Below are 12181 nucleotides of genomic sequence, written 5' to 3'. Positions count from 1 at the left end.
GAGGAGAGCTGGACCCAGGCTCAGTTTGTGTCTATTTTTCATTTTCAAGATAATGTCTTTGGCTTCTCTATTCAGTTTTCTTCTTGACATTTCTGTGTTGGGTTCAAGTCCACTTTTAAACATGTTTCTCTCTCCCCAGTAGGTTCTCGCTCTTCAAATGAAGGCACAGTTTGCACTGTAGGTGTTTGCATGAAAAGTATAAGGGCATAATACAATTTGTGTCTGAACACTTAGTATAGTGTGCAATTAACACACAACCTTTTAGTCCACATACATCAACAAATTCACATGTTCAGCCTCTTAAATATTTCAGGGTCTTACCTAGTTGTGATACTGTGCTGCAATCTGGTTTGCAGGACTCAGTCTGACTGAGTGGTAACTTCAGCAAGTCCTGCAGCGGGGTGGATGTTACTACAAAATCTGTAAAATAATGCAGTGGGATTTGTTTACCACTGTCCTTCAAATTTTTGAGGGGGAAATGTTGGAAGAGGAATGCAACAGTAAATTATATATTGAGATCTGTGGAATAAGTCAAAATCAAAACCCATAAAACTAACCCAGCTGACATTTTTTATACTTAACAAAAGCATTTAAGTTTAATAAGCAAAGGGGCCTCAATAGCTCTTTGTTTTTATCTATCAATACATTATTGCTGTCACTTCTCATGTATACATGTGTACAGTAAGGCATCAGTTAATACTATAAATACAACTGAATTAATAAAAATAGTATTTCAGAAACGAACCACAAGTGCATCTAAAAAGAAGCTACTGGTCACTACTGGTAAAAGTGGTTTTAATGTAGTGGACTGGGGTTTTACCTCGTGCTACCTACTTAATTACATTACACTTGAGTGCAATTGAATAAGGGGCACTCAAATAAATTCACCTAGAACTACTGCAGGGGAAGGAAATCAATCAATACAAAGTGAGAGATGACCAAATGGAGCTTTATACTGAAACATTTCACAGCAGCACTTTACGTGCGTGGCTTCAACAAACACTTCCTTGGATTCATTAAAACCTTTTACCATAATTACGAGGCAAAACATGAAGCAATTCTATGACTCTAAACAACACCTTCTCTTATTTATCCGAGTTTATAAAGAAACATGTCGTATCAGTTAGCGGTTAGCAAACTTACAGCAGAGAGGGGAGCTCTGGATGTTAGCTGAAGCTAATGCTAACCCCTGCGGTGACCCAGGTCTGAACTGAATTGGGACCTGCTGTGACCTCAACCACAGTTTAAGTAAAAAAAAATAATAATAAGCTACAGACTTGTCATTTCAAAAACCAAACACGTATTGTGGCAAAGTGACGTTGTTGACGTGGTCATTTCAAACTACTCGAGGCCAGTTCTGGGTTCAGTCCATAAGTTCTGTCAGGTCAGGGGCGTGTACAGAACTTTTTGACCAGGGTGGCCCAAGTTGAGGCTCTCACATAGGCAGGGGTGGCCAGTGCATTTACAAATAAATAACATTTACCCTTTCTGTCTTCACAACCTACTTTCATTAAAGTATTAAACAGTTGTAATATTCCTTTTGACTTAAAAAAAAAAAAATGACAAGGACTACATTTACATGAGACTTTTAATTCCTCTTTAATTCAGAATTAAAATTAAATCCTCTTTAAAAAGATTAAAAATGACCATGTAAACACCTAATTCCAAATGAAAATGATCATACCGAATTAAACTTAAATCCGATGTAAGTGGCTGTTTTTTTCTGATTTTAAATCAGAATTGAATAATTCCTCTATCATGTATACGTTCATTCCGTTTTAAATTAATTCCGGTCGTTCTGCGCATGCTCGTTCCCTTGTCCTGTCGCGATGACGCACATACTCTGCGCTGGCGGGCACGTATTTAAGGCTGAGGTAGAGCAGCCGTTGCACTACCCGGCTTTGAATCGCCACAGTACGGTCTTCCGCCTCCCTTCTCCGGTCCTCTATCTCTCTTCTCCTCCTCAGCTGACGGAAGTGAAGCAGTATGTTTGTGTCGAGCTGCTGATTCAAAACAGTAATCAAAATCAAAGCGAAAATTGTACTCATTGTGTGGTCTTCCATGTTGTAACCAAAAATGAAAGAAGCAGGAACTGGAGTCTGTTTTCTTCCGGTAAACAAAAATACGTCACACCCGCCCCTGTCCAATCAGAACCCTTCCCAACCCCCAGACCTTAAGCGGAATTGAATAAAGACGATTAAATGTGTTTTCCATGTAAACCTCAATACGGAATTACTATTTCCATGTAAACTCGAAGGAGAAAACTTTAATTCGGAATTATTTAATTCGGAATTATTAATTCGGAATTAAAAAACATCATGTAACCGTGGCCAAGGTGGCATAAATCTTCTAAGCTTAACTCTTTAAGGCAGGGCTATTCAATTAAATATTTAGTAGGGCTGGATTTTCAGACTAAGGTCATAAGCTGGGCAAGACATTTATAGCAGGTCAGTGAGCAAAGTTAACCATTTAAAAGAAAAACAAATAGATAAGATAACAAACACACTGGATGTTTATTAACGTATTGCCACATCCAAAAGGGCATAAACACAATAAAAGAGCAGCACTTGTCAGTGTTAGAAAAATATGTTTTTCTTGCCGGACCCAAGTCACAATCACTTAGCAGTTGCTTTTGAGCCGCATGTGGCCCGCGGGCTGCTAACTGAATAGGGCTGCTTTAAGGTCTTTCAAAAGATGTTTTTACAAAGTCACATTTGAGGGTACTAATAAAGAAATCTACTGTCAGCTTTTAACTCATCCCAAATTATAGATTTTAACAGAAACCCCACCTCTGACAAGGCAAACAGCCAATCATAGTTTAGGATTTTGGGGTGGCCCCTGGGGTGGCCATTTGGATTTCAAGGGGTGCCAGTACCACCCTTGGCCAACCCCTCTGGACACACCACTGTCTGTCAGGTCAGGTAACTGAGAACATTGGGAGAGAGCTGTGGCCTAAAAACACTGACCAGGTGAATTGTTAGGGTTAACTATTGCAATTCGACTGTGGTCAATTCAAAGAGAGTTCAACTTAGTAAGTTATATACTGGCTATATATGGTTTGTTAAAATACTGTACAAACCCAAGACTAACAAAGGGGGAGTTGTATACATATACATTAAATGTTCAGATTTGAATTTAACTGTACATTTAGGGACTGTACAAGTATACAATGCTTACTCGAGTATCATTTGTTTCCCCCAAAGCCACTATCTTTGTAGCTAGTAGCCTATTGCGTTTTAAAGTTCATGTATTTGGCAATAGTTGTATCAAGACTTTAAGGACTTAGAATGTTAATATAAAGTATAGCACCGACTCATACATTTTTAATGGATATTAATTGAGTTTGTATTTATTTTATTTCATGGAAACAATGCAATGAGGAAATGATAGTTCACACCTATAAACAATTTTCAGTTTTACTTAATATGCCACTGAACAACCTGCAAATACACTGAAATTATACACCCTAATGATGAAAATAAAAACCAATTATTATTCAAATTTATTTGCCCCATTTGTATCCCAAGCTGCTGTCTTGCTGCAATATCTTGTTCAACCATTCTTAACCTACTGAGAGTTTATTTCAACAACCACAGCATTCTACTAACTTTACCAACCTTAACTGTCCTATTTATAGGAAGTGACATAGCTGTTTGGAGTTGTTTCCATCACATCCCACCAGAGGGTGTTAGATAGCTGCAGAAAGCTATGAGGTCCTTCACCGAGTACTTTTTTAGGAGGGTTTTCAGTAGTAAACAGAAGCCAAAGGCTGTGATCACTGCAGGCAGTGTAGACCAAGAAACATATCTGTCACATCTTATCCCATTTTCAAAATAGAATTGATCTAAATAATTCATTGCCTGTCTAGGTAACAGAAAATTTGTGAAAACAGGAGAAAAGATTGCCTTGCTCAAAAAAATATTAAATTTGTTACACAATGCCAGTAATGTCTTTGTGAACTGTTAATGATCTTTGAGGGAAATTTGATATATGCAGCCTGTCCCACTTCACTTTTCTATAGTGGAAAAGACATGAAAAGAAATAAAACACAATATGTTTAAACCACAACCTCAGCCAATATAGGGTGTAATATAGTAGTATATATTTAATCAACCCCCCATGGACATAGAATCTCCCTGTCTCTTTATCACTTTAACTCACACACTGTTATTTCCTTACATCCCCCTCTTTCCTTCAAAAAAACATGACCCACCCCAGACAGCGCTAACAGATCCTGCCGACGTCCCACCTCTGCAACCAAATCAGATCTGATGCAAGAAGAAAGGAAGCCAATGTGAGGAGAGGAGGGGCAGGGGGTTGGGGGTGTGGGGCTAACAAAGAAAATAAATATTGCAGCATATATACAGATTTGTTGACGTCCATATAAATAGCCACTTGTTAAAAAATAAATAAATCACATACTTTTTTTTTTCATTTTGGCCTTCACCAATACATAGAAACTGCTAGTCTCCCAAAATCATCCAATATCAATTAAATATTATGTTTCAATAGTAACATTCATAGTTTTTTGTTAACACAGTGCATGATACAGCGACAAACTATAAAAAGTATGTGATGCAATCCCAACATGCAGCACTGCAGTTACGAGGTGAGGGAGAAATCCATGGCAGCAGACTAGCTTTTCTTGTTTTTGCTGTATGTGCCTCTGTTCATTGTTCTCCCTTACTTTTCATCTTCTTGCTGTAGCTGGCTCTCCCTCTGCTTGCTTGCTGTGGGTAAGGAGGTGCTACACAGTGCACTGTACAGTCTGAGCCTATTGGGAACATGCTGCTGACTCAGCCCAGGCCACTGCATTCATCTATCTGCACTGCAGTGCTGTCTCTGCCTATCCCCCTCCCCCCCTCCCCTCCCACACACACTACTCCTCCCCTCTCCTTTCCTCTTTCAGTGCACCACCTTACACACACACACACACGCAAAGGAGGGGGGGAGGCAGGAAAGAAACACACACATGCATGCACACACACACACACACCTGCTTTTACAGCCGTTTCAGTGCTGTTGCACCATGACACACCCAAAAACATTGACTCAAAACATCAATGTATTCAAGTATTAATGACACAATGTGATTTGGGTATTTCGGCCATATGTTGCACTTTTGTTTTCGGTAGACTGAAGACTAACGGTCCTGTGTGGCTTTCAAATGTTTTTCAGCCATTTTTGCCATCTAAATAAGCAGTTCTAGTGATTATTAGCACAGAACAGCAAAACCTTCACTAATGTGTGAAAAAGCATACACATCGCTTCACATGCTGAGCCGTTTACATCTTAAGAGCAAATTAAAACAATAACATCAATTACCAGACATGTTTGAACATATTCTGTGTGATAAAAACGACACCAGCCAGAGGTGTAACTGGAGGCTGCTTTATTGTTTGGAAATATATTCGTGCTCAAATGAAGATATTCTTTCATTGATTCTCATTTTATTGTCCCATGTGGTTGTGCAACACACGTCCTCTCTCTGACTGCATCAGTGCCAAGAGATAATGACAGTCAAAAGTTTTTTTTTTTCTTATTTTCAGTTAGCCTATTTTCAGGAACAAAAAGAAAATTTATCTCAGTCATGCTACAAAAGAAATGGCCTCTTATAAGGATTGGTAAACCAACATTTGGAAATGAACAAAAGTGTTTAAACAGAAGGCAAGCTGTTCTCTTACTAGCCCAAAAGCCAGTAAGCAGAACACACAGAGAGAGCACTTGTACTACATGACTCTACAAGATGTTAGTCCAGACAGTCTAATCTAGGTGGTGAGTTTTCAGTTTACAAGTTAATTTTTAACTCAGTACATCATTTCGATCGTGCTCCATTTTGATTCACTCCTTCAGGTTTTTGAGATCCTTGTTGCTGAATTTTATTGACAGACTAAATAGGAAGCTAAAAAGGCACGTGCCGTTAAGAGATATTGCACCATAAACAAACACACAGACAGTTAAGACAACTAACCCTTAAATCATTAGCTATATCATATCGAAAGTGACAGCAAAATTAAAGGTCAACTCCAAACTGCAGCAGTGTGTTAAGGGGGAAACATGGAGGAGGGTTAGAGCTGAAACGAGCAAAAAATTGTCACACAAAGAGTGAGCTGTGGCTCTTACTGGGGCACACTGACAAGCCAGCAGTTGCCTGCAAAAGGCTGTGAGTGTGTGCATGTTAGTGTGTGTGTATCCCTCTGTCTACAACTGTATATTTTGTGTGTACAGTATAGGAAACTAGGGGGCAAGACATCTTGACACGTACAAAAGGGTATGCTGGTAGTGCAATCCTCTCACCAAGGCAGGCTCCACAATTCTCAGCAAGCAGCCAGTACAACACCATGCATTGTACGCTGGTACCCAATATGCAGAAGTTTGCAGAGTTTTGGTTTTTCTCTGAACATACCACACAAAGAAAAAAGCATTATCATGTACACTCTGGTTCTGGTTTCACCTCAATGCAAGGACTGGACAGGAGAGTATATATACTATATATATATATGGTAGAATATATATATAATATATATATGTAATATAGCTCTGTATATGTTTGTATTGACTTATACAGTTTTAGATACAATTTCAGCTTTTAGTATAGATTCTTTTAGCCTACTCCCCTCTTTTTTTGTGAAAAGTGACTCAAAAAAATCTACTTCATCTAACAAATGTGTCACAGCCTAACAAGTGTGACAAGGGGTGTCAGCTGGAAGCCATTCTATTTACGTTTATATTTAGTGTTAGATTAATAGCTGTAGTTTTTTAAGTAATCCTGTATTTACAAAAAACTACACATGCTGTTAAAAGAAAACAATATATTACATTATTTATAGTTCCTTAAAAAGTCCATTCTTAGCTTTTGCAGTTTGTGCCATATAGAACATAGCCTGAACTGTGTTTATTTTTCATGTTTTTTTTTTGTTTCTTTTTTTTTTACCGAATGGATGTATGTATGTCTACTTTTAGGGTTTCTTTCTGTAATACGCCTCTGTATTTCCATGGTGATCTTGGAGAAAATGGACGGCAGTAGCTCTTATGCTTATCATTCAGAGTTTTATTTGGTTCAAGTTAACACCCACACTGATTTTGGAGATCTCATGCAGCAACTGGACCATAGAACTTTGAGAACGGATGAGGGAGTCACTCGTAAACAGGAAGTGACATCACTGCACAACAGGAAGTGCAAAAGCTGTGGTGTGGTGCTTAGGCTCATAGTACCATAAGGATGCATCCAGTGCTCTGTTGGTTGGTTATTTGGTATCTGTTATGCAGTAGAGCAATATGAAGAAAACTGGCAAATGAGAGGCTCAGAGCACTTGTTGTTAAACACTGAAATCTCGGGCCTATCCACTGAGCAGCTCCAGAAGTAAGTAAGCTGCTCAAACCAACACATCCCAAAACACTCTCATGACATCTCCTCACAGTGTTTCCTGTATTTGTGATTGCTTTTGGGGTGACCATTATTAGTGTGTTTATTGAAACTGAGACCAGACTACAGTCCATAATGACTTAACCACAAATGTAATCTGCCAATACAAGCGAGCGAAATGTTGCTGTTTCACTGAGATGCTTCTAGCCCTATAATTCTAAGCATTGTAAGCAGGAAGCGCCACACTGGCTCCAGACCAGGCGGCCGCCAAAATAAGGCTGCAAGCCGAGATCATTGTCCATTAACATAGCATAAAACACAAAAGATTAAAACATGATTTCATAAAACTCCCATCACATTCACTTGCATTTTGTTGCAGAGCTCATAATAGTACATCTATAATATCTCCTGAGAAAAAGGGATGAATTTTTCAAGCATTGCATACATTTCTAGGGTCTCTCTGTCAAGTAATGACAGCGAAAAACTGAATGGGCAGGGCATACTTCACCCAATCCCACTTCATGGACAAAGGGCAACAAGGGATAACAAGGCAGATCTCTTTGGCTTCTCCACACACAATGTTTCTGTCACCCAGTCATAAATTTTCTGTCTGTTTCTCATTAAAATAGGATATCATTAGCTCCAGATAATTTGTCCCAGCACACTGCCAATTCCCTCAACATCATCTTTGATGTGGCTTATAAAAGTGCGTAAAGTAAGACTCATTAACAATCAAAACATTAATATAACATCAGGGAATAAAATAAAAAAACAAAACAGGCACATGTAAAGAAGCTACATGACATTACATGAGATAAACTAAACAATATTAAAAAGACTTTTCAGCCCTTTTCAGAAAGGTCTTACCACTTACAGAGAAACATCAGACGTAGAAGGGAGTTTGCCAAACCTGTGAAATCCCCACACACCTCTTAGAACCAACAGTAGGACTCCCAAATGCCCGCTCACACAAAAACTAAAGGCAGATGGTATGGAACATTACATAGGTGCATACAAATAATAATTATAAGCTTTAAGATTCAAGGTTTTGCACTGTTTAAAACATTTCAGTCCAAATTAACAAACATGTCAGTCCCATGTAACACACAGACATCCATTTCCACATCTTACACATCTTACACAGCCAAAATCTCCAGAGCAGCTAATAATTGTTTGGATTTCACCCACTGATGCACTACCATGGTATTATTTACCCTCATATTGCATTCCTCTGTCTAAAGAGGCCATTCCTTCAACATATTGGTACTTAAATGTGTTGTGTAATGAGATTCCAATGCAGAACCTTTGTAGATGATTAACCCCAATATCTCTTATCTTTTTTAAACATAGTACTCTGAACTCTGAGCTTTCGAATTTTTGACAATGTCTCAATCTTACAGTCGAGCCACTGTTGTGGTCTGAGTATTAGTGTCTTGTGGACTATGATAATTCATGCAAGATTTCTGATCAAAACATGCCATCATGCAAGTCATTTCTATGCATTGAACAAGCACAATTATTTATGTATTTGTTTGGAAATCTTTCTGGGTAAATGTAAGCCCTTGGCCCGAGTTGACCCCATTATAAACAGACCCTTAACCAATTGGTGTGAAAGCCCATGTAAAAAAAAGCATTTTGATGTGGGTATAACAAAGATAAAATGAGTAGAAGAGTTAAGTGACATGGGCAGAATGTTGAATATTGTTCTTTTTTTTTTGTCTGTTTGCATTTGCTGCTCAAATGAACAATTTCTAGCTTTAATAAAACAGAAGTATTTCCAACGCTCTCTGTCATATATGTCTTTCACTCACTTGTCATCTTTCCGTTGGCTCTTATAAAGTGAGTGTGTCATTTTGCTCCTCTATACATTTCAGTACTAAATGACACAGAGCCCCTCATTTGCTGCATTAAGAGGACAGTCCTTCAGCATGTAGCAGCATCCTTGTTTTTCCCTTACAACACTTGTCTTCCATAGGAATCCATTTTTTGCATTCAGACGCTGAATTCCTTGTTCTCATTCTACCTCTTGGTGTAGAGTTACTGGTTCTAACAGTAAACCAGTGTTTAGTGAGCAATCTGCCTCTCAGCAGACACAGACCTTGTCTGTTTTTCGTTCCCTTTTGTTGAGATCAGTAGTCTGGACAAAACAAAGTCACACAGTATGCTGATTATGTTTGGTTTGACTGAAATTCAAGAGTCTTCAAGCTGTAACAGACCAAGCTGCTTCCCTCTGCATCAATATAAGAATGAAGTCTGTAAACAAAATTATTGAATTCTATATTCTGACTTGCAAATGAAATAATCTGTACATCTGTGTGGGTGAGTTTCCTCTCGCTTTGCTTGAAGTTACATTATTATATTTTTTATTGTTATTACTGTGATTAGTATTCCAACGCTCTAACATTTAGATTCCCTGATGTCTTTTTGGTTTCTTCCTTTCTCTTTCCTTCCCCCTTTGCCCTCGTTGTTATCATCCTGTTTCTCCTTGTCAGGTTTGGTTACACTGTCATAGGAGGGCAGGGAGGCAGTTGAGGGAGTGCCCTCCTTCTTTTCCTGATCCTGATTGTTCCCGCCGTTCTCCACTTTGTTATTGGCTGGCTTGCGCTTACAAACAAAACCGCGCCTGGCCAGGTAAGCACGGTAGGCCCTTTGAATGATTTTGGCTGACACCTCCTCCTGCTTGCGCCTCAGAGTTGTGGTTATTGGCTCATAAGAGACCTTTGAGGGATTTGCCGCCACAAAACGCTCCTCCATTTGTTGTCTCAGCATGTCCAGCTCGCCACTGTCACCCAGCACACGTTTAGTGAAGGCAAACAGGATATCCAGGCAGTGGATGCGGTCGCCACTCACCATAGGCATGTCCATGGCGATCAGCTCAATGGTGTTGGGCTTGGGGACTCGGAGTGGGTGTTCAAGTGCATCGGCAAAGTCAGAAAGCTTGGCGTAGGTGATGAATTGGGAGGCATCAGGGTCAAACTTCTCCCAGATCTCATAAAAGGTCTCAAAGTCGTCCTCACTGAGCGGGTCGGCACTCTCCTCTGTGGCCACACTGAAGTTCTCCAGGATGATGGCAATGTACATGTTGACCACAATGAGGAAAGAAATGATGATGTACATGACAAAGAAGAAGATACCCACAGAAGGGTTTCCACAGTCCCCCGTGGCAGGGGTGCCAGCATTCTCCAGTAAGGGGTCACAGTCTGGAGGGTAGTTCAGGATGGGCAGGAGCAGGCCATCCCAGCCAGCTGACGTGGTGATCATAAACAGGATGATCATGCTGTTGCCAAAGGTCTCAAAGTTGTACATGTCATCAATTCCAGCCCCATGTTTTACGTAGCCAAAGTTGGACATGCCAAAGATGGAGAAAATGAACATAACCAAGAAAAGTAGTAAGCCAATGTTGAACAAGGCAGGAAGTGACATCATCAGGGCAAACAGTAGAGTTCTGATTCCCTTGGCCCCCTTGATGAGACGCAAGATTCTGCCAATTCGAGCCAGACGGATGACCCTGAAGAGGGTCGGGGACACAAAGTACTTCTCGATCAAGTCAGCCAGAAACATTCCTGAAGGTTAAAGGAAACAAAAAGAGTCTCAACATGTGTTTGGTGTTAATATGTAGCATATACTGACTTTTTACTGTTTTATGCTGAAATGTTGGAACAGTAAGATTAAGAAGAAATACAATATTCATAGTTTTATTGGCATAAAATGTTTCATGTAAAGAGAAGTTCACTTGTCGACTGTTCACAGTAAGGTCTGTTGATTAGCCAGATTAGTGGAGGATATTGCCTCTGGATAAACACCTTGTTGTCCATGAATTCCTAACATTGTCAAACAATAGCAAGTTTTCAAAAGGAATCCAAAATACAACTCAAGTCGACAAAAGCGACAGTTTATAAGTCTGTCCAATTATAACATGCAATACAGCTTAAATTTCATAATCTCTACTTCTATCTAACTCTCTTATCTCTGATTTTATATTTTTGCTTTTAGCTCTCCAGTGAAGAGTTTTAGGCTAGTTACAAAACAGGCTTAAAATTTTTCCAATATAACCTCTAAATGCTGCAAGCAAAGCGGACATGTTTGTCAGGTTCATTGCAAGGTAAAGGCAGCAAAATCAAAGGGATATATTTTTGGGGAAAAACTGTAATCCCCCAGATCACTTAAAGTGTCTTTTTTCTGGGCCTGACTTTTGAACGCTTATATCCAATTCTTATGGCAAATATTTGAGTAACTTCAATAAAGCTGTGTGAATACTTGGCTTTGAATACTTGCCCACAATTGACAGGATGACAACAACCACATCAAAGATGTTCCATCCGTTGGTGAAGTAGTAGTGACGCAGTGCAAAGAGCTTCAATACAAACTCGCAAGTGAAGACCACAATGAAGACAAAGTTGACCCAGTAGAGCACTTCCTCTGTCTCTTTTGACTGATCATCAGTCTCCACCATCATAGTGACCATGTTGAGGCAGATGAGCATCATGATTGAGATGTCAAACACCTGCTGCGTAACAAAGTCGAACACCATGCCCTGGAAGCTGTTCTGAGGAGAGAAAGACAGGAGATATTCACTCAGCGATGTGAAATCACAAACATACTTGGTGATGAAGATAAAGTGTGTTAAACAACATTAACCTGAGGCCTGGGTATGGGTTTTTGTGGCTTCTTCGAGCCTAGTTTCTTCATGGCATTGTAGTATTTCTTCTGTTCTTCCGTCATGAAGATGTCCTGACCTCCAAAGTGCGGGGACAAATACAAGTTGGTTACAATCTACAATATTAAGCCCTATTATTCCAGTGCTGAGCCCGATAC

General features: G+C 39.5%; 1 protein-coding gene and 1 long non-coding RNA gene across 3 annotated transcripts in view; both read right to left on the bottom strand.

The window, feature by feature from the left end:
• The window catches only part of LOC117819189, a 44450-nt gene extending 43024 nt beyond the window's left edge, over window positions 1-1426 (bottom strand). For both annotated transcript variants that reach the window (XR_004632477.1, XR_004632475.1), the window contains exons 1-2: window positions 1144-1426; window positions 322-420 (exon numbers count right to left, since the gene is read on the bottom strand). This is a non-coding gene — a long non-coding RNA (uncharacterized LOC117819189). The remainder of the gene's footprint in view (window positions 1-321; window positions 421-1143) is intronic.
• A 4007-nt stretch (window positions 1427-5433) lies between these two features.
• Window positions 5434-12181, bottom strand: part of scn8ab (sodium channel, voltage gated, type VIII, alpha subunit b) — a 56337-nt gene continuing 49589 nt past the window's right edge. Inside the window, exons 26-28 of the mRNA XM_034692370.1 lie at window positions 12005-12109; window positions 11642-11912; window positions 5434-10929 (exon numbers count right to left, since the gene is read on the bottom strand). Of these exons, the coding sequence (XP_034548261.1) occupies window positions 9764-10929; window positions 11642-11912; window positions 12005-12109 (1542 nt within the window). The 3' untranslated portion in view covers window positions 5434-9763. The remainder of the gene's footprint in view (window positions 10930-11641; window positions 11913-12004; window positions 12110-12181) is intronic.

This window comes from Notolabrus celidotus, chromosome 1 (assembly GCF_009762535.1).
Source record: "Notolabrus celidotus isolate fNotCel1 chromosome 1, fNotCel1.pri, whole genome shotgun sequence".
NCBI classification, from domain to species: Eukaryota; Metazoa; Chordata; class Actinopteri; order Labriformes; family Labridae; genus Notolabrus; species Notolabrus celidotus.
The sequence above is the reverse complement of the archived record's forward strand: the minus strand, read 5'-3'. Positions and strand labels throughout refer to the sequence as shown.